The 24,057-nt window shown below is 36.8% G+C and overlaps 2 protein-coding genes across 4 annotated transcripts in view; one reads left to right on the forward strand and one right to left on the reverse strand.

Moving 5' to 3' along the window:
• Myo61F (unconventional myosin 61F) overlaps positions 1 to 22,754 on the reverse strand; it is a 48,645-nt gene extending 25,891 nt beyond the window's left edge. Inside the window, exons 1-3 of one of the 3 annotated variants that reach the window (XM_023170768.2) lie at positions 22,545 to 22,754; positions 3,574 to 3,706; positions 2,431 to 2,546 (exon numbers count right to left, since the gene is read on the reverse strand). In XM_023170768.2, the coding sequence (XP_023026536.2) occupies positions 2,431 to 2,546; positions 3,574 to 3,699 (242 nt within the window). In that variant the 5' untranslated portion in view covers positions 3,700 to 3,706; positions 22,545 to 22,754. Of the gene's footprint in view, positions 1 to 2,430; positions 2,547 to 3,573; positions 3,707 to 7,904; positions 8,062 to 22,492 lie in introns of those variants that run through there. The other 2 variants (XM_023170767.2, XM_023170766.2) reach the window with 2 other exon arrangements.
• Klp54D (Kinesin-like protein at 54D) overlaps positions 22,159 to 24,057 on the forward strand; it is a 32,946-nt gene continuing 31,047 nt past the window's right edge. The window contains exon 1 of the mRNA XM_023170770.2: positions 22,159 to 22,338. The gene's annotated coding sequence lies outside the window, so the exon portion shown is untranslated. The remainder of the gene's footprint in view (positions 22,339 to 24,057) is intronic.

Genomic DNA, 24,057 nt, shown 5'->3' on the forward strand with positions numbered 1-24,057 from the left:
CCTATCCAAATCGACCATAGTAGCATTCACCAAGAGGACTGAAATGGAGGGTCTCGGACCTCTAAAACTTCGAGGTGATGAAATACAAGGGTAGGTTAAATATCTGGAAGTAATGCTAGATTCCAAACTGACCTGGAACCAACACTTGGACAGGATAAAGAGGAAAGCGGAGGTAGCACTGAAGCTCGCCAGACGCACCTATGGAAAAACATGGGGGCTAAAACCAGACATGGTATATGGACTTTACAGGATGGTGGTTAAACCCATGATAACATACGCATCTCTAGTCTGGTGGCCAAAAATGAAGCTGACGACCGCCATCAACAAACTAGGCAAGGTGCAGACACTTGCATGTTTGGAAATGATGGGAGCAATGAGAACTACCCCAACAGCTGTATTGGAGACACTCCTGAATCTACCTTCTTTACACCTTGTGATAATGGGGGAGTCCAGGATGGGCCAATTCAGACTGGAAAACTCACCGAACTACAAAAGATTGGACCGGCCAAAATCATGAGCCGTGAACAGTGGAAGACCATTAGTCATCCCGAAAACATGTTTGGAAAAAACACCTGGTATACAGATAGATCGAAGACCAAACATGGACCGGGAGCTGGAATATACCGAGCGGATAGAAATCTAAACTACAGCCATCCGCTAGGACTATACACATCCGTCTTTCGGGCGGAAGTGTATGCTATCTTGCAGTGTGCAAGGCTTATTAAATTGAGACCTCAAAGAAATGAGCGGATCAATATTTTTTAACAGACAGCAAGAGCGCACTAGGGGCTCTGCCAAACCCGAAGGTGACATCAAAACTGATCTGGGAATGCCACGAAGAACTGAATGAACTTGCAAACAGGAACAAATTAACTTTTTACTGGGTGCCAGGGCATTCAGGTATCACAGGTAATGATAAAGCCGATGAATGCGCTAGACACGAATCATCAACTTCATATATAGGTCCGGAACCAGCTCTGGGGGTACCAAAATCATTGGTACGAAACCAGATTAGGACATGGACCAATAAGAAACACACAGAGTACTGGACAAAAGTACCTGGCAACAAACACAGTAGAATCTTTATTAGGGAACTGTCCGAGAAAAAAAAAACGAAGAAATACTTCAATATAGTAGGGATCGGCTCAGAATAATTACAGGGTTACTAACCGGTCATTGTCCGTTTAGAGGACACCTGAAGGAAATGGGGCTGTACAACGGAGACCTCAGCTGCAGATTATGCAACGAAGGGATAGAAACAGCTCTACACATCTTATGCGAACGTGAGGCACTGAATCACAGCAGGCAGGCAATATATGGACGTACGAAATTATGTCCAAAAGAATATGATGAACATCCAACACGGAACCTGTACAGTACAGTAGTACAGGGAACGAGACTGATGGAATGGGTGTCATGAGAAGATGGGAGAATAAACGCAATAAGCCCAAGAGGTTGCAGACGTCTTATTGATATTGAGCTGTTTCAAAATTCGCCTGACAAGACGCCGTCGAAAAGTAATTTTGGATCTTATTCAGGACCTGAGAAATTTAAGTTGCACCTTTCTCAAACACATTACAAAAAGTCTTTCAGCGAGCTCTGAAAAAAATCATATTTGAAAATAATTTCATGTGGTCTAAACCTTTCGTAGAATGTATGGTTATTTATTATACGCCTCTGTTACATTAAACTTGGCATCTGTTTCATGACAAACATAATAAAAGGTTATTTTCAAATCTTGTAGATAATTTTTTTAAAGTGGAGTATTCGATAAGGAGACGTTTATCTCATTTATAACACACATTTTTTGTTACAGATCTAGCTCTAATCAAAGAAAGTCTTACATTTACGAGATAATTTATAGAGAGAATTACCAACAGTTTATAATGCATTCATCAACCCACATTTTGATCAATCACTCCACAATTTTGTATTTCTTCAATTTCATTGAATTGAAAGCGTGGTTTGAGGATAAGTCTGAAAAGAAATCGGCTCACTCCTATGCGACTCTCAGATGTTTTTCTTTTGAATATGATGATTATATGATTTTTATACAGAGCCCTCCCTCTTTTGTCAACTTCCAAACGAGACAAGATATCAAAGTAGGTCAAAATTTGTAATAAAGGGAATACTTTTTAGTACTTTTTGGTAAAGAAGCCAATGTTGTGTCATCACTCGCCGCAGAGAGGTCGCTATCTACTTTTTTTCGAAATAGAAAGGGGATCTTGTAACCCTTTGCTGGAAAGGTATTCCAATTATTTGTAGAACGACCTTTACTGTTTTCACTACGAATCGTTTTTGAATACACGCTTGATTAAGATTTAACGCCAGAAAATACCTTATAAACAACCCCCTGCAGTCTGTGACAACAGTTACTCGTGGTAATGATGTCTCAAATGATATATTTTGAAATGTTTTAGTTCTACTTACATGTGGGGTGGAACTTCAAAGAAATGTTTATTGTCGTATTCCTTAACAGTCTTCGGCCCATAAATATTCAGTTCTCTGTAAGGATTCACCGATATAAGCACTGGGCCAATATATGTCTGAAAAAAAACACGCTATTAATAATTTTCCTCAAACCATCTTATACGGGCATTGTCACACATAATTTCAGGCATCCAGTTAATAGTATTGTAAATCATGCCCGAGAGGAAATAACGCCGGCCGCCACTGGTAACCATAAACCGAACGTGACGTAGCTGAGAGTGTGGGAATATCCAATGTTACCTGCCGCTCGAGAAGGAGCAAACAATATGCTACTTCGGCGAAATTCTACGATGTTCCATTGCGATATTTAAACGCTGGCTGCAAGCGTATTTCAGTCAAGTACACATTGAAGTGGACGTTACAGTGCGGTGCGCGAAGTGATCTAGTAAGGCGATAGACATTAAAATAATAGTTGAAATTTTCAGTTGAAGTGTTTGTTGTAGTTAAAGTAGTGCTTGTGTATTGTCCTTGAGAAAAAATCGGTGAATCGCTATTTTCAGCGGCTATGCGTCTGTGATAAAACAAGCGCGCGGAGCCTTATTTTCAGCGTTAAATTAATATTATAAATAAGGGAGGATCATTTCCAGGAGTCGGGAGTTTTTATTGGGAATTTCCTCCTCTTTGAGAATATTTTTGTATCATTCTTCAAATATTTATAGTTTCAATGGTATTACCAAAAAAAACGGAATCGAACTACCCCTTGCTCGTATTTTTAGAAAGCTTTATATTTGCTTTTCACGTTTTTCTACTTGTTGCTTAGACTAATGGGCAAGTCTATATTAAATAAGGCATATCGATTCCATAACAGGCGAATTGAATCACTTCCTTCTTCCATGAACAATAAACGTAAAGTTTCACTGAGGTGAGGTTCAACAATGCAATCATTACCGTGTAATTTTGTTAAAAATCAACCATCCGAAGAGTTTTTATGAAACATATATGAAGTAATATAATAAAAGAATTATGTTAGCATGAATCACTTCATTAATTCTATGGAACTGTGTAACCCCTGTTATCATTTTCTCAGAATAATGTAGTGACCTTGTTTTATGTTTTAAAGGATTAACATTTGTCCTGACTTACGTAAATAACATCCTCGTTGAATCTTTTACGTAAATTATCTACAAAAACATCCTCGTTTGTATAGTCCTCCAGAAGAACTGCATCCTGAACCCCCACTCTATCTCTGTCATGTAACAATTGCTCCATTTTTCATCTGTAACAAAGAAAACGATTTAGCAAACAATGTACATGTATGTACAAATTATAATTCCGAAACAAAATACATGCTATATTCTATCCATTCCCAATTGGAACGGCAATAAAAATAAGAGCACTACGAGGGGTGTTCATAATCACTGCCCGGCAAATGGGAAATGTATATACTACCAGTGCTTTTATGTTCAAAGCGTCCCTGGTACAGTCATAAACATTTCTTGCCTGTGGCCCCTAGTCGCCCAGATAGTTAGTAAACGTGCTATCAAATGTAGTTGAGGAATAAAGGCTCGGCTAGCTGGACTGGCTGAATACTAATTTTTTGTCCGTTTCACAATATTTCTTTATCAGTGCCGTGTGTTCGTGGGGTTAGGTGCGGTAGTGAGTGGTTTTGCAAACCGATTTTTGAAAACTTTTTATAGAGATCAATTACCCTAACACCAAACTGATATTTTTGCACTCGACGCGCGTTTCGCTAACAAGTTTAGCATCTTCAGGAGAAGCAAATTAATACTGAATCTAAAGACAAGGGTTAGCTGTTTATATACCTAAAGTTTTTTGGTCCGATGTGGACTTTGTTTGTTAAATGATGATTATCTTAATTGATTTTTCGGTAATTAACTAGTGGAACCACTGGTGTGCAAATTAATTTGTCAACAATAGATTAAAAAACTCCCAACTTGATTCCGGTATTTAGGTGAATGTGAACATACTGATCCAGGTATTTTGTTGGAAAATTGTGCTGACTTTGGCTATGCTATGATATCATTCTGTTCTTCATACATACTTTCTTCAAATTAATGCAAATTGTGAAAATCACAAAAGTATGCAAATCTTTTACTTTACAAATTTGTTATTGGTTATCAAAATTGCAAATTATGGAATTAATGTGATGTTTTAAGAAGTATTTATTTTTTATGTAGGAATAAAAATGCCGGGAATGAAAGTGGTTTCGTACCTAACGCTTTGCTTCTGTCGGCCAAAAATATAAAAGATTCGTCTGCTGATTACCACAAAGATATGACTGCGGCTTTTTTCGAAACCTGGTTCAGTGGGCAGCTTCTTCCAAATATTCCTCCAAACTCGGTTATTGTTATGGATAACGCTTCGTATCATTATCGGTTATTGACTACAATACCAAACAATAACACAAAAAAGCAGGTATTGTTGATTTCATGCGAAATCATGACACGGAAATACCCGAAAAGATTCCAACGAAAAAGGTATTACTGGCGACCATGAAACAACGTAATTTCAAAAAAGAGTATACTATTGATTCGATGTGTGAAACACGTGGTCATATTCTCTTACGTTTGCCTCCATACTATTGCGTGTTCAATCCAATTGAAATTATTTGGGCCACAATGAAAGAAAGCTTGCGAAAATGTAATCAGTCACCGACTTTGAATGCTGTGGTGCTTGACAATATAAGGCGAGTGGTGAATGAAGTAGGTAATAGTGATGTGTGGAAGAACTGTGTGGCCCACGTTATAAAAGAAGAGAACAAATATGTGCAAAGTTCCATATATCCGATCGTTATTCAACCCGATGATGATTCCACCTCATCCGAATATAGCGAAGAAGAATTTTGATTTTTCTAGCAATTTTGTTGGCCTCTATTATTTTGTAAATATATGTTTGACGAGAATTTGGTGTGATTATTTGTGTTTTCATTGTATTTTGGAGTTTTTCATAAGTTTTTCATAATTACCCATGGTGGAAAAATTCAGTCGAGATAACTTTTTCATGGGGTGATCAATTGCAATGATTGTAAAAATAAGTAACTGAAAAACTACCACTGAAAAATAATATGCCGACGCCTATGTCGAGGAGGGAATTTCTTCTCTATGCTGTTCCAATTAGTATTGGAAATACTATAAATCAACACAAAATCCAACATTAATATCACAGATAATATTTCTAGTTGATAATATATTCGAAGCTGAGAATTGTAAAAAATGTGTAAAATATGGGGTGATCTGAATAATTACAGACCAAACACCATAAAAAATGATATAAAATACATAAGATTATGATTTATATAACTGTTTTTTAGACACAGTTATATCTATCTCCAGATGAAATACCGTTATTTTAACACCTCGACACGTGTTTCGATCACCAAGTGATCATCTTCAAGAGGTTTAGACTTTCACGGCTGAGGTTTTCAGTGTCGTTATATTCTGATTGGATAACTTTCAATTTTTAATCTGGAAGTTATCTGATAATGATTGATCACACGGTTTTATTTTAATCAGTTGTGGAGTATCAAGTACGAGAATTAGGTATCTAATGTTCAAATTATCTTGAAATATCTATTTTCAAAATATATTTGCAATGATCTGAACCACTTTTCATAATATTTACAACTATAAACTTACAAGTCGACACATAATGTGCTGAAAATAACCCGATAAGGATCCGAGGATTACGTCCTTTACCCGAAGTTTCAACACTGCTCAACCTAACTAAAACAGTGGCCACTTCACGAGCCCTATATAGAAAAAATTGAACACGAATGTCAGTATTCTGTGCAGTGAAGATTTCTGTGTTTCAAGTAATAAAATGTGGTTCACTATAATCCTAGGACAAGCCTAGAAATATTTGTTAGAAGAGCACACATCGTAGGAATACTCATTATCACCAATCACATGATTCATTTTTTTCATAGATAAATCTTATTGAAAATTCAAACCGTCGCTTTTGAATGAAGTAATCTGGATACACTAATATACAAACCAAAGACAAAAATAAACATTAGTTTTTGATAAAAGCGTCTGCCTCAGTATTATTTCTGAAACGATCCGGTTTTTTAATACGGTGGCGGGCCGTAGCGAAAAGAAATACCAGGGGGGGCGAGAATCCAAATTTTCCCGACCCCACCAGCAAAATTTCTCAACTTTCGAAAAAATTAAAGCCGAGGGATTAGTTACTACTATAATAAATTGATTTTCTTACCTAGCTATCCAAAGATTGGCACAAACAAAAATAAATTTTGGTAATTATAAAAATAATAATGGGAATTATTCCACTTTTAAATTATCTAAGAACAATTCGTTCAGGCCAGTCTCATCTCCCTACACAGTAGGTTAATGGACTGACACCTATCAGAAAACAACTACTCCCCTGGCTAATACCACGAAGGGCGTTGGATTATATATGGAGTATGCCCAAGGACTACCAAGGTCCTTGGTGTTCCACCATATGTATAGGAATATTCAATACAAATGAAAGGAAACAACACTTGAACAATATTGTGCTTATTGTTTTCTACTATTATTTTTTCTATTTTCACGGCCCGAAGTTTCACAACTTTTCCAAGTCGAAAAAACAGCGAAAAGTTGTGAATTTTGTAAAATTGTAGGGGTGCGACAGCTGATTAACGGAAAAACAGATTTAAACAGATTTTTATCTTGAAGTTAAGCGCCACTTGCACTTTCAATCAACAATAGAATAAAAATTACCGAATAATAACCTGCACCAATTTGGAATTCAGAATTTTCTGAAGCTACCTTCAATTTATTGAAGTTGTCTGAGGCTAGCAATGGGTATTGCCTCAGATTTGCCACGTTGCAAAAAGTAAATATTTCCCGATCTTCCTGATACCAAATAAATGTTTTTTTTTACATTATACGCATTAGCGGATGGTGCAAACTCTATTTTGATGTTTGCCTGAAGGCCATTTCAGGCAAAATATTCTGTAGATAGGGTACTTTGACATTAATCTGCTGAATATTGAAATAAAATAAAGAGGTTACAGGAAAACAAGATACTGTTCAAAGAGAGAAGACATTTTGGGTCAAAATTGAAGTGTTTTTCAAATTTTCAATCACTCATCCTTTGCTGAGCTACAGGGAGAGTCATGTTGAATTTCGATAATCCGCGTCAGTTAGAAATTCTTCAACTCTTGATAAAACTCCTCAGGTAGGTAATTCTGGAGTTAATTCATGGTTCACAGTATACAAATGTACGTAAACATAACCAATATTGCAATACGAGAATATTAGTAGGTAAAGCAATTGCTTTTGTTTCTAACGAATTCAGATTTAACTGTTCATGCCTTATCTGTCTAAATGCAGCTCCAGACATATTTATCTAGCAAACTCGCTCGTATTCAATCCTCCGTTTTCACAACTCAAACGCCGAGACTTGAACACTTCAAACCTTATTTTCGAAACGATAGAGACATTTTTGAATACCTGTTTGTTCTCCAAGACCTTTTTCGAAATCCAAAAGCCGCCCGCCTTGTGATTCGTACCAGCACACTAACTGAAAACGACTGTGACACTCAGGTGCGATAAGATCAAATTATCTCTCGCTTATCTCTGGTTTACGTCACTGCAATGATTACTCGAAAGTTTTCTTTCATTTAAATTTATCGGTCCCTGATTGACACATCGATGAGCCGTTATTGTCAAAGCTGTTTGCCGTCTACTTTATCCAGTATTTGGAACAGAGTGAATATTGTTTGGCGACAGACATGAATTACGAAAACATTATTTTCTTGGACAGATAACTGGACACAGCAATTAGACAGTCGGAAGGAATAACGATCCAACCGCAGAGATAATATATCTGCGGTTGGATCGCTTGACAATCGCTTGTGTTTGCGAAAGGTTGAGAATCGAACGGACTGTAGTCAACGATCCAAGACAGGTCAATGCAGAAATAATGAATGCCAATTATTTTCGCAAAAAAAATAAGAATATTTCAAACGAAACATTCATATCTTGAACCTCAGTACCTTCAACTTTTTCCAAAGTATTCGCGTATTGTTTTTTGGATAGATTAATGTCATTTTGTCATGAATATGATATAATTTCGAGAAACCAAAATGGATATTTGACCAAAAAATCTACGAAGACTGTGGTTTTTTTTTATTATCAAAAAATAATAGAATATATTGAGGCAGAAGAATGCTCTGTTGGAATCTTTTGTGACCTCAGCAGGGAATTTGACTGTATCAATCACGACATTCTACTGGAAACGCTGTATAAGTATGGTATTAGAGGCTGTCCTCTAGATTGGATAAAATCATTTATACTTAAACGTACACAATATGTAGCCATCAACACTCATTTCTCACAGCAAACTGAAACAGACATTGGTGTCCCTCAGGGATCCATATTGGGGCCAATTCAGTTCCTTTTCTATATTAATGCTTTGGATAAACTTTCTCTACCTGCATCCTTCACAATGTACACTGATGATACGTCGTTGACCATATCTGAAAAAACGGATCCTTCCTTGCGTGATAAATGCAATGAAGTGTTGACTTCTTTGAATGGATGGTTTTCAGCAAATTACTTCGAAAACGCAAGCACTGAGGTTTCACCATATCCAAAAAAAATTTAGTGAGTTGTCATTCCAATCAAACGAATCGAGTCCATCGATCTCAACTAGTTCGGATCAAACAATTTTCCAAGGATTACAACTAGATAAAAATCTCAATTGGAAGGCTCACCTAATCTCAAAATTGAATTCGATTGCCTTTCAATTTAGAAATTTGCGGCATGTACTCAATATTGATCAATTAATACAGCTGCACAAGTTGAAAGTAGGCTACGATACGGTGTGATATTTTGAGGATTATCTACCCTACCAAAAGATATATTCGTGGCACAGACTGATTCATGCAAAGACATATTCATGAGACTGAAAATATTAACATTACCATGTCTAGTCATATCAGAGTTGAGTATGCTAGTATTTGACAATAATGATGAAATTTATGTGAGGAACAAACAAGATCATAGTTTCAATACAAGACAAAAAAATGATTTTTCAATTCCATTCGGAAAGTTCAAAATAACTTACCAATCTCCCAGTCATATGGCTCCTAAAATATACATTGCTCTTAATTCAAATGTGAGAAACTGCATGACAAAACAATCATAGTTGATGAGAAAGGTACACATGGTTTGAGTTGCAGGAGAAGTGCAGGGCGTACATCTCGACATCACCAAGTGAACGACATATTGAAACGAGCTATGTTGTCAGCGGATGTTCCTGCAATTCTGGAACCCTTAGGTACCAGTCGAGATGATGGTAAACGACCAGATGGCATGTCTCTCATACCATGGAAATACGGTAAACCTGTGGTATGGGACTTTACTTGCCTTGACACGGTCGCGGCTTCCCATCTAGCCGAAAGTTCCAAATCTGCTGGAACTGCACCATTGTCTGGCGAAAAATTGAAAATGAAAAAATACCAAAATCTTGGAAACAACTATCTGTTTCATCCAGTAGCGGTTGAAACTTTTGGTGTTTATGGCCCGGAGTCTCTGTTATTCGTTCATGAACTCGGAAGGAGAATAGGCCAAGCAACGAAAGATCACCGTTCTACCTCTTTTTTGATAGAAAGAATTAGTATTGCTATTCAACGTGGCAATGCTGCTTCAGTACTTGGAACTATTCCTCCTTCACATAATTTTGATGAGATCATGCATTGCCCTAATTTCAGTACGGAACTGAAACCTCTTTGAAACAAGCCGAGATATGTGGATATTCATCCTAACAAGGTTAATTCACAAGTGATTGATCCACCTTCTTCTTTTTCAGTGCGGTCAGTGGACTCAGGTCATTCTTGCCCCCAAAAAATGAGTTGCAGTTCTCGTAGAACTGGTACCCTTTCAGTGGAAGAGCTTCTTGAAGCAAGAGCCGAATCGATCCCTCTACGAAACCCTTCTTCACTTGGAAGGATCGATCGCAGCTTGAGAAATGGTTCTTATGGAGATTCTGTGAAACATGTTCTTCCTTACGAATCAGTAGATAGTTGTCCTGAAAATCTAGAGAAGAAAATTGGATTGGATAATTTAGGAAACACTTGCTACATGAATAGCATTTCACAAGTGTTGTTCATGACGAAGAATTTCAAGAACGAAGTTTTAATGATGAACGAGAACGGGAATGTTTCCTGCGTATTCATCAAACTCAAACAACTGTTCATGCAGCTGCAGTTTCGTAAGAAGGTATCATCTTTCCCTCCAACCGATTTTCTGGAGTCTTTGAAGTCCACTAGATACTCTTTAGGACAACAAGAGGATTGTTCCGAATTCTTGGGGTTCTTGTTGAATACTCTTCGTGAGCAAAACAATAGCAAAATCAATACTCCTGGCCGCTCTGGACTGAATGATTCCATACAACCCATCTCGTCTTGTGTTTGTAAATCTTTTGCTGGAAAAATCGTCACTGGTTTACTTTGTGGTAAATGTTCAAGAAGTACTGAAAACTTATGTGAATTTCTGGAACTTCATCTAGCTTTTCCTAATACGACTAATAACCAGTCCGTGCAAAGCTTATTGTTAAACCATCTGAAAATGGAATTTTTAACAGGTGATGATCGACTGTATTGTCAAATATGCGCCAAACTAACTGACTGTTATAAAGAAACAAGTATAGCTGAGGCTCCAGTCAATCTAACACTAACACTGATGATTTTCAAACAAGACTCAACCTCTAACGGAAGCAAGAAACTCTTTGGAAGGTTCGGAATAGATGAACATTTCAACCTAGCAGACCACTATTATAATATTCATGCAGTCATTGTTCGCTGTGGTTCTGGCGTTGAATTTGGTCATTATTACGCCTTGGTCAAAGAAGAAACGGACTGGTTTAAGTTTGACGATAGTCGTGTCATGAAGTGTTCTGGCGATGCATTGAATTTATTGGAGCCTCTGGAGACACCCTACATTTTGTTTTATGAGAGAGAGGACATTGTTAGATCAAGATCTTCAGATGATGTGGTGCTGCAGGTTTTTCCGGGTTTTCCTGCAGCTGAAAAAGCAAATGCGCCACTGGAATCAATGAAGTCGCCCCGGAGCGCCAATTAATTTTTATTGTTGTTTTTATTTTATTTTTATCGTTGTTTTAATAACATCCTCAATTATTGTAAAAATAGATAATTAGATGAAATTCAAACGCTAAAAAAATCATTCAAATATAATTTAAAATCCTTTTTGACAAAACAGTGTTTTTATAAACTGGATGAATATTTATCGTGGCAATTTGCGGTGAAATCAATTTTTTAGTATTAGTATTAGTATAAGTATTAGTATTATTGTATTTAATGTATTTTAAATGTAAACAAGTGACTTTTTCCATATGGTTTGTAACTGTCTTAAGGAAATAAATGACTATTATTATCATTATTTTTGATATGTACCCCTCTTGGTGAAATCAAATGTGCCAAGTCACTTGAACATTTTCCATGTAATATCCAACCTTTCTTCAATGTTCCAGACTCTCAAGGTTGCAAATTCATTGTTCGCGTCTCCAATCAGGCAGATCGTTTTTTTCTGGATAGAATCCAGCAGCTTCAGGGTATGCTGAGTGGCGGAGCTCCATACATGAGAACAATACTCGAAACAAGGTCTGATCTGAGCTTTATAAAACATCAAAAGTTGCTGAGGTGTTTACAGATTTCTGGTTCGGAACAGTGTTCCAAGGTGTTGAGAAGCAACCATTGCAATTCCAGCGACATGATTGTGCCAAGACATATTGGTGTTAATTTTAACTCCCAAAAAACTTATCGAAGCAGAAAGCGGAATTGTCTGTCCTGTCACTATTACATCTGGTACGGAGGCATTTATCTTTCTGGAGAAAACCGATGCCTGGATTTTTGTGGTATTGAATTGAACCTGGTTACCCGTATTCGAAATCACTTCTGAATCCTGCTGCCGGTGAAGATATGCATCCGCAGCCGATGTCCTGGAATCCAAAACGAGACAAGTGTGCTGTCGTCAGCAAAACAAAACGTTATTAATAATGTTGAATGGCATATTTTGTCGTACTGAAATAAAAAACGAAACTGTTACTTCCAACTGAAGGACGAATTCTGTACACAAGATGAGGGACTGCCAATAGGATCGCCACTTTCACCAGTCATAGCCAACATATATATGGAGTGGTTTGAAACTCTGGCCATTGAAGAAGCCCACAAGAAACCTCGAGTCTGGTTGAGATATGTTGACGACACCTTCATAATATGGAACCATGGGAATACTGAACTAGACGCCTTCCTGAAACACTTCAACAGCATGATACCTTCCATCACTAACACAATGGAGAAGGAAATCCACAACGAATTGCCATTCTTAGACGTTTTAGTGAAGAGGACCGACACTAAGTGGGAAACATCTGTATACCGAAAACCCACTCATATGGGACAGTATATGAACCACGAATCCAACCACCATCAATCGACTAAAAGAGGAATCATCAAGACTCTATTAGACCGTGCTTTCGGGCTGTGTAATGCGAAGGAAGGTCTCGAGAAGGAACTATACATCATCAAAAATGATCTTCAACGGAATGGCTACTCCAAAGCGATGGTAGAAAAGACTTTGGCTAAAAGACAGCAGGAGCCTCGCAAGGAAGAGATGCCGCCACAACCAGTGCTTGCACTTCCCTACATCAGAGGATTATCGGAGAGGATAAGAAGACTTGGTTCCAAGTACAACATCACAACCTGCTTCAGATCTGATAACACTATCCGTAGCAGTCTCACGAAAACCAGGCCACCAAACGCGGACTGCGATTCCAAGAATTGCATTTAACGGATACCCTGTGAGTGCGGAAAATCATATATGGGTGAAACCAAGAGGCCATTGAATGTTCGCATTGCCGAGCACAAGAAACACACACAGCGAGGGGAAACCAGCAAATCAGGAATAGCAGATGTTTGGACCCATCAACACAATATCGAGTGGTCCCAAGCTGAGATCTTGCACAGAGAGGAACATTGGTTTAGGAGAAAATTTAAGGAAGCCGCATACATGTTGTCCAACAACGTATTCAGCCAAGCTAGGAACATATGCAAGCAAGCAACATATGGAAACCCATCATCAAGCGAAAAATGGTCAACTCCCGCCAAACGGTCATGTTCATTTGCGCAGTTTTTACGTATGACGGCGGGCACCTTATATCCCTGAGTTTCATGTCCTTGAGCTCTCTTATCAATTCCGTTTTTAGCCCCTCAATAATCACAAAACGCTATCCTTTCATGGGTATCTTCAATCTTGGGAACAGGAAAAAGTCGCAGGGGGCCAAATCTGCTGAGTATGGTGGCTGAGGCTTGATTACGATGTTGTTTTTGGCAACAAAATTACGAACAAGCAATGACGAGTGAGTAGATGCATTATCATAATGCAAAAGCCATGAATTGTCTTTCCACAATATCGGACGTTTTCTTCGTATTGCTTCTTGCAAGCGGCGCATAACTTCAAGATAATATTTCCTCTTGACTACGCACTACACCACGATAATTTTTTGTCACTTCACTCATCTTGGTATATACCATTAGACTACAAAAATTTCTCCCCATTCTCCATTCAAGTTTGTATGGATAATGAAGCATTATTCTTGGCATCGTCATTTTCTGCGAACGCTTTCCCCATTCTAAGTTAATACAGTAAAAGTTTTTTCTCATTGATTCGGCCGTTACTTGATGAAGATCCATAGTAATTTCAAAAACTAAACCTCACGACATGATCTCATAACCTTCATTTGAAAAATATAGCACATGTTTCGCTAACACAGTAAAAGTTTTGCGTTGTACACAAACTTGATAATAATCATTGTTCTCGGATTGCTTGAAATACAAAGTTTGTTCTGGCTAATAAATTGAAAATAAGCGAATTATATTTTTCTTTCTTTCGGTATTTCCTGTGTTGATATCAATAATATCTACGAAACTGTTTTCATTACATTTTTGAGGTCTACACAAAGAGCTTAGTTAGTCGTTCGAAAATCTCCTGAAATTTTTTTCACGCTGTATGAACACCCTGAAGAAGCAATCATACAATGAAACACGGGTTAAGATTTGTGAAATGTTCAGTGAATATCTCACAATGAATTGAACACGTGCAAATTTCCCGATGCTGCTCTGTTTCAATTTTGACAACCAGTTATCATCCTGAGATGTACATTTGAATAAATAACTACTTCAAACAGATACAATAAGTTGCGATAATGGAATGACATAATTTCTATTAGAAACTTTCGTGTAATTGCCAGTACAAAAAATGTGATATTGTGTCGGTAACAAATTTATATTAATAATACTTCAGAAAATATCTTATCTCCTACGATATATTGGAAATGCAATCGAACGATACTTACAATCTTCATGTAATTACTGATAAACAAAATTAATTTATAATAGCGAGAACGGGTACAATCCCGGCCGATGATACAATTTGGAAATCGAATCCAGATCCCGAAACAAAACATTTGTGATCAAACACCAGAGAGCGCTGTTTCGATTTGCTATTATTGGTGCTAGGTTCCGGTTTTCCAAGGTTGCCTGGCAATGGAAGCTGCAGATAGACGCACGGCGCGATTTCTCACTCACTGTGATCGACACTAGTCCTCAGAATATAAGACTTCCATTAATCAATATGGAACTGTACTGATATTGTTCAATATTTTTACCGATTTCAAAAAAAGATCATCAATTCGTTACGTATCTACAGTTGGAACGATGAAAGAATGCACATGCGTCATTGATTTGTACATCTGATATAAGTTCACAAACTAGTCCAATGAAACTAACCATTCAATGAAAATTTACTTTTAGACACCTTGATTGATGATGATATCATATTTTCTGATTAATTTTTTGTGTGAATATTACTGGTGACGTGATTTCTATTCATTTTATTTATAATATTTCACTGTATGAATAAACAACTGGTCCTATTTCAGTACGGTTCTATTTGTTCCAGAACTGTACACCTGTTCTTCCACACTTGTTTATATTTTTGTCTTAGATGAAAGCTTTCTAAGACGATGGTTGTGAAATCCAAAATGTAGAGGCTTTCCTCAAGTGGAAAACTGTCATTTCATCAGTTCAGACTTCGATTGTCTAATATAATATAAATTGATTTGAAATCCCTGAAAAAATTTAAAAGATTAACCGAAAATAACAATTTTATTAAACAAAAAACTGAAATTACAAAGAAATAACATACAAGCAACAACAAAAAAAAAATAAAAAATTGAAATTTCAATAAAAGCTGAAAATTAAAAAATATTATTAAAAAAAAATCAAAAATAAAAATTAAAAGATTCCAAACCAAGTTACGTCAGGACGTTTCGATTGTTAGTATCCACAATCGTCTTCGGATGATAACTGGACTTATTCCTCCGAGATCTGACTATTTATAGGTGCTCGATAAGGAGTGTAGTTACCATGTGGGCCGGGTGTTAGATATTTAAAAGGAGAAGACAATCTGGAAAATTATTAATGGAAGACACCAACCTTAATTTGGTTCCGGAAGATCTCCTTGCCTTCTGATCTCACTTCCTAATTAGTTCGTGTGGTACCCCGGTGGCGATCTTGAAGGATGCTGTTTTGGTGGTAGATAATGATAATTTTCACCATACATTTAGCGGAACACGTTTTTTTGCGGAACACACTTCTTTTTCCGAGCACACCTCTTGCTTGTCTGTCCTTTATACTTTTTTCACGGTTTCCGACGTCCGCGCGTGCGTATAAGGCCGGTGTCATCAATCAAATGTAAGCAATAATAATAATAATCATACCTGAACCCACATATAGTAACAGGTGAATACCGAACAATAGGTCATTCAAGTGCTTTCACCTATTCCCTCTTCCCTCTTTCCGCTTCATTGGTTTTGGCGGAAGTTGTTACGCATCTCTACGCTAGCTTGAATTTTTTCCTAAACCAGTGTTCCTCTTTGTGGGTGATTTCAGCTTGAGCCCACTTGATGTTATGTTGATGAGTCCAGACATGCTCTGCTATTCCGGATTTGCTGGTTTCTCCTCATTGTGTGTGTTTTTTGTGCTCAGCAATGCGAACTTTCAATTGCCTCTTAGTTTCACCGATGTATGATTCCCCGCACTCGCAGGGTATCCGGTAAATGCAATTCTTGGAATCGCAGTTCGCGTTTGGTGGCCTGGTTTTTGTGAGGCTGCTACGGATAGTGAAGCAGATCCTGATTTTATTCTTGGATCCAATCCTTCTTATCCTTTCCTATAATCCTCTGATGTAGGGAAGTACAAGTACTGGTTTTGACGGCTTCTCTTCCTTGTGGAGCTCTTGCTCTCTTCTAGCTAAAGCTCTGAAGTAATCATTTCGTTGAAGATCATTTATGATGATGCCTAGTTCCTGTTCGAGACCTTCCTTTGTATTACAGAGCCCGAAGCACGGTCTAGTAGAGTCTTGATCACTCCTCTCTTAGTCGATTGATGGTGGTTGGATTTCTGGTTCAGATACTGTCCTGTGTGGGTGAGTTTTCGATATACAGATGTTTCCTAGATGTGTAACATCAGTTACACCTCTCGAAGCGAAGCAGTAACTCGTCTTGATAATGCCATCTGAGATGATGGCGAAACGTCGACTATCGAATAGTACACAACGGATGAACACCCGGAAAAACAACACATCATCCTAGTAGTTCAACGAAATGCCTTGAATTTTTCACAAAAGATGATGTTTTACCTTGCAGTGGTTTAACTATTGGTCAAGTGAATATAATTTTCATATGAGAGATTTCTCAGTGTCAAAGTGTGGTTATATTTGATATCCTAGTGAATAACTGATTGTTTTTCGAGTTCTCATGTTTGTTGAAGATTATTTTTTGCTACAAAGCCTTGGTAGTAGTTTTTAGTGTGTTTTGAATTTTTTCCATTTCATGTTCGGATTTTGTCCAAATTTCGTGCAGAGATAGCATATAAACAATATTTACCTGTGCGTTCATAATCAATATCTATACTTTTGCAATCACATTGGTTACGTGTCGAACTAATTTTCCAGTACTATATGTTTAATTTTTAAAAGATTTGGTCGTGGCATTAATTCTATTATTGGAACGTTACTCATTACATACACCGTACTTGACCTGCAGTAAACTGGATTTGTAAGAACTTAATTTCCATACCATATGTAGCTATGAACATAAAAACTCGCTCAGTGTTACCAAAGTCATTTCAACGAGGCATTTGGAATAAATACTTCTATAGGGGCTTCGGAAGGTTGTTTTGCATCTAGGCTTTCTTTATCGGAATACACCTGTTCTTGAATTAGCTTTCATAACCCTGACTTCGATAATAACGTTTATTCGCAATAACAAATAAAAACAGAAGCATGACCCCTTTGTTCTAATTCAGAATCTAGAAAAAATCGAGTGAAAATTTGATGACGTTTTCATGAAAATTCTGTAGATGAAAGTGGTGCAGGTGCTAAAATGCTGATTTCATTCAAATTGAAATTGCTACAAACAAATATATTAGATTATTTCAAAAGTGTTGTCCATTTTTATGAATCTACTTTAAATTATAATATCTACAGTTAGAATCAGTGCACCTTTGCCAATATAACAAAAGTCGATTGATTTGATTAGATTAGATGAAGAAGACGAAGGTCGTTTTTGCCTGGTCCTAATTGGCGGAGATTCTACCGGTGAGAAAGTTATCGAAGTGCTTGAAAAGATGATAGTCTGTTAGCGAGAGGTCTGGATAGTATGGTGGGTGAGGCGTTTGATTTTTTGACGAATATTTGTGGAACGAGTATACTCATTAAAGCAGACAAAACTTTCGAAACAATCTAATAGAATTTCTTCTCGAATACTGCAGGTTGAGTACAGACACGTTCATGGAAATATCCGGTATATTCAAGGCGTTTATTTGGCAGCTTGGAACAGTTGAGAACGTCATATAGGCAATAGCAATCATTCTATAAAATATCAAAGCGAATATGTTCGCGAATTCCCAATTGACAAATGATCTCATCACTAGTATTTCTATTACAAGAAGTCAAAAGTTACAACCAAAGTTCATCCGTAATCACTACATTGTGTACAAGCTTTTTTGTACTCAAATATTCCTTTCTTCAATCAAAACTAGAGACAAATCTCTCATTTTTTGTAGAAGAGGCATCAATCGACAAATAATCTCTTCATCAGAGTATTTCTGTTACCAGAAGTCAAAAGTAACAACCAAAGTTCATTCCTTTGAATCACCCATGATCACTACATTGTTTATAATCTATTGGTACTCAAAATATTCATTTTTTTCAATTAAACTAGGGCTAAATCAATCATTTTTTAGAAGGGTTATCAATCGACTAATAGTCATTATCATAGTATTTCTGTCGCAAAAAGTAAAAAGTTACATTCAATGTTCATTCCTTTGGGTAAACCGTAATCCCTACATTGTTAAGAAGCCACTTTGAATTCACATATTCCTCTTTTTTAAATTAAAACTAGGGACAAATCTATCGTAATTTTTCAAAGAAGCCATCATTTTATATTTATACCCGTGTACACATCCTTTTATACCCCTAAACTTCAAAAAAAAGAAATTACAATCAAACATACACGTGTTTTTGTTAAACTCACCCCAAACTGTGTCAACTTGATTTTACTTTTGTGAGGAGGGCGTTTCGGATTAACCCAATCAAATTATGAAAGTTGATGTGATAATGATCTCTAATTGAAATCGTTTATTCATATCAATGTGGAAACGGTTTTTTATATCCTTATTAACGCGTAATTATGAATGCATGAAGCAGACTACGATTGTCGAACTATTCTTGAATAACTATTGCGTTAATTACATATTTTTTTCAGTTGCACAAAGTTATACGTTGAGTAACGGCTTTGATGAGAATTATTGGGTAATTTTTTGCATACATTGCGGTGTTTGTACATACACGGCGAAATAATTATGTTTTATTTGTACTTTTACTCAAGGTTACCATATTGTGCAAAGTCTTTGGACTTATTTCTTTTTAGAAATGACAATTTTTGAAAACCAACGACAATCAATAACAGGTAGCCTGACAGTTACAACGGTAATCAGATTATTTTAATGGGTTTCATGGGCTTCCTTCCCAGTTTTTCATTCTAGATGAAAACCCACATTCTTGAATATTTGGGAGTTCTTCAAACATCTTAGAAACCATCAATACCTCAAAATGTGCAATTTCAAATGTGATGATTGTCACGAAGAAATCCGTATAGTTTCGGTGTATATTACAAATAGCCAAGGCCAATATGGATTGAAAATTGAAGAAGAAAATCACAACACCTGTTAATTCTTTTTTTACACCATCTATGCTTTCAATGAAACTTCACATCACAAATGCGCTTCGGGCACTTCTTTTATTGATAGTGAGATTGAATATAGATGAGAAATAAATAGGTACATATATATTAAATGGCTAAAAAAATACTATTGTTTATGTCCAATTCTTTATTTTATTCTACTCTAAAAGATATTATTCAATTTCACCAGATCCTCTGTTGTCATAATATCTACATTTTTAACACCGCGACCAGTATATCAACGACCAGTTGAAAAATTTCAAGAATCCAATATGTTCCTAGTCTAGGAAGGCTCGCTATTTGACATAATTGAATATAATTGTGATAGTGTAGCTGAATTCAGTAAATTTTTCACTTTATTCATAATGTTGAATACAAGAATGTTGTTTAATTTGAACTTCCTCTGAACAAGCACTTCGCAATTAGTATTCGTTCAAACCTAGTCACTTCCTCGACGACTTCATTTGCGGTTATTATTTTACGAGGGAACTTTCTTCAAGTATTGTTGATAATTAGAAATAAGACTGTGAAATAAAAACTGTTGATTCATGTTCATATTTAATAAATTGAGGGATAACTCAAAACGTAGATATGAGTCACTTTAAAGGTATAAGGCATATATTACATGTTTCTTTGGTATTTTCCAATTTCAACTTGTTTAAATGAGTTTTATGGGATATAACAGCTTCTTTAAAATGAATACAAGAGATACCTTGCCTTGGATGGCAAATACACATCCAGATTTGGTCCCAGTTAAAGGAGACCTTCACTGACAAATATTTAATTCCTATATACAACTTTGGGTTTGGCCAACCCAGAAGTGATACGTACAATTATTGCTATAAAGTTGAGATATCTATGAAAAACCTAGAAAACAATGGGACAAAAAGATTCAGAGAATTACAAAAAGCTAGACTTGAAAAATAGTACATGAAACCAGAGCGGAAGGTATACAAGCTCTCTTGAAAGCTCACCACGGGACTAATGAAGATGGTCATTGCTTTTGATCTTCAACAAGCCTTACTCCAAAACTGACAAGTGGGATTCAATTTTATGAAGGGAAGTTTTGGTATCTCTATCCACAATGTGAATAGAGATACCATGAATTTACGTTTTATTCACGAAAAGAAATCAGTCAGTTAAAACATTACTTTATAATTCCTGGGCATTCGTATTTACCGTATGACAGGGACTTCGGTAATAATCAGACTGCGATTAGAACTGTTAATGTCCCTTTCTATGTCCAGAAATAAGATATGAATAAACATTTCACAGCACAGAAAACTATAACAAAAACCACTTTGGTTGGAGTCAAATTTAAAGATGGGAATTTTTTCCTACACTAAGAACTACAAAGCCGGGTTTTTTATTCATAAAGCCTACAATTTGGACTCAGCAATAGTTGCAATAAAACTGCAAAAGGGTAAGGGGCAAATTTACAAACCTCAGAAATTTGACCTTTCAAGTGCAAATTTGGAACAGTTATACACTGCTCCAGTACCAATCACTTCGGCCAAATTGACAGATATCACAGCCCTAGCTGAATACGTTCCCTTACAATGGGACACCTGTTTATTGGACATTTTCGAAAAACAACCAGAAGCTTCAGATAACAATAAGATAGCTGAACCTACTGAAGACGACGATTTATGGCATTACGCTTGAGTTGACATTACAAGTTCACGTCAAGCAATTTCAGAAAGCTGGTCTACCAGATTGTACTCGTTAATGACCACTTAAAAGAGGAAGAATACAATTAAAAGTTTAACTTTCCTCTTGAAGATGATCACTTAGTGATTGACACACGTGTCGAGGTGTTAAAAATAACGGTTTGGTGTTGGGATAAAACCCCAGTGATATTCAAGTATTTTTGGTTAATTATCCAAATGCACGCCACTGCAGGTAATGAAACGACCCGAACGGTCATAAAACATTTTGTTTACGATCCTTTTGCAATACAAAAATAGGATGGGCCCGGTAAAGTATTGTAAAACCTTCTATACCAGCTGTGGTAAATTATAATGGAATTACAGTAAACTGTTTGAAAATGTCCTTTTAGGACGAAACTGCAGTAACATTAGTTACATAAAACATGGTAAAAAAACATAGAAAGTGTTATTTCTCATTTTTCATGATGATCTCCTAACACGTGGTAACGGCTAACTACATCAATTAATTTTTAATTTTCATTAGAAAACAAAGTATAAACTACAACAAGCTTTTATTGTTTTTATATTGGGTCTACAGGTATCCTTAACCCCTCTTTTTTATAAGCTACATTTTTACTACGAATGATTTTTTTGAAAAAATATTCACTTTTTGAGTTGTTGTTTGAGTGAAAAACCGTCTGAAATATTTGAAGAAAAGTCGATACTTTCACTGGCGAATAAATAAAAAAGTATTGACTTTCAGAAAAACTTTATAGCACGAAAGTTACTTAGAATTAGTCAGTCCATTTTCCGACTTATCTTCAATAAAAAATGTTCATCCCCCGAGAAGGGAAGGCATCCTTTTTCCAAAACGAAATCAACCCCCGGTAAAAGGTCAACTTTGAAGTAGAAGGTAAGTAGACCCTAAATTCAAGTTTTGATGAACATGAGCGCTGTTTATCAAAATTATACTGAAAAATGCTCGTTGACTGAACTGTAGAACATCCTGTATATTCTAATGAACACCAAGGCACGCTTTCGAAGCACCAAACCGGCTATAAACTAACCTGTTTCAAAAAAGCATATCCCTGCAGAAAGGCGCACTTCATCACCACTCACCGTAACATTTATCGCGAGTGCCGGGATGGAAAATTAACGGTTGCACTTTTCCGCGGTAGAATGTCACTTTTCACTGGAAAAAGGCGCGCGTGCAGCCAGCGATTTCACGCACGTGCACCTCAAATGTCACCGCGCTGCGGTATACTCGAAGAAGAGGCCGACCGAGAGACTAGGCCCGCCCGCAGCGAAACGTCTTCGCAGGTCAACTTCCATGTGTGGCGGCTGTCGTGGGTTCCTGCCTGCCCGAACGGTGAAAGGTTGCCAGTGCCGGAGAATTACTGCTGCAGCGGGGACGCTGCAGGTCCGACGATGCAGAAAAAATTGAGATTGCCAAAATACCGTTCTGTAATGTTGGGAAATGTATTATAATCATAACGTGAATCATATTTCCGCAAAAAATTGATGTTTAGTACAAAATAAAGACACTTTATGTTTAAAATTCGCACCGAAACAGTTCAAAGTGTCACGGCGTCACTGGTGACGTCACTTTCGAGTAGACTACATGTGTTAGGGTTAGATTAGGTCGAAAGGCAGTGGGTCTATTCGATCCTCCACCGCAACCCGCAAGAGCAAATGAACCCAGCTTCTTAACTAAGCCGATTAGTTCGTATGGTGAGCGGTCTTTCACGGTGGTACTCTGCCGAACTCAAAAAACCTCAATGACTTCCGACAGTCCGAATCTCTGAATATGATGATTCAAATGACAGTGGCCTGTTAGAAGGCCTGTTAGACATCGTAGTTCATCCCTAGTGGAAAGGTCCAGGAAACTGGAAACTCCAGGAAAAGTCGGAATTGATCGTAAATTTACACAAAAAATTATACCTATTTGTTCATCTTCACTATTTTTTTCTCCAATTTGTGAATTTGAGGTATGAGATTTGATTCATAACCTGAAAAACACGTATTCATGTGGGCATGATGGCATATCTAATAATCTTATTAAGAAATGTAGTCAGGAACTGTGTTTTCCCTGGCTTTTCTAATAAATTGGCAGAAGTACTGAAACTGCTTCATATAATTTTCAAGAAAATGTAATAACAGCCTTGGATGGAAAAGTCCAGATTTGTGGGCTATATTGACTTCTCTCGGGCCTTTGATTGTGTTAATCATGACCTCTTATTAATTAAGCTCGAGCGATATGGTATAAGGGGTGTAGCATTGAATGTAATGAAATCATACTTAACTGATCGATCCCAGAGTGTAATCATCAACACAACTCAGAGCCAATCTCTCATTGTTAAACAGGGAGTTCCCCAAGGCTCAATTCTTGGACCTTTGTTATTTTTAATCTATGCTAATGATCTCATTTATTTCCTTCTTGACATCTCTAAAGTCCAAGTAATATCATGTGCTGATGATACAAATCTACTCATAACTGGCGAATATACTACTGAACTTGTGATAACATCAGAAATGGTATACAATAAAGTAATGGAGTGGTCCAAAATAGATCATCTAACGGTAAATGTATCTAAAACCTCTTTGATGAAATTTACTTTGAAGGGAACTATGG

This window comes from Leptinotarsa decemlineata, unplaced genomic scaffold (assembly GCF_025532065.1).
Source record: "Leptinotarsa decemlineata unplaced genomic scaffold, Ldec_3_MD MMD2_tig00026328_RagTag_RagTag, whole genome shotgun sequence".
In the NCBI taxonomy this organism is placed as follows: domain Eukaryota; kingdom Metazoa; phylum Arthropoda; class Insecta; order Coleoptera; family Chrysomelidae; genus Leptinotarsa; species Leptinotarsa decemlineata.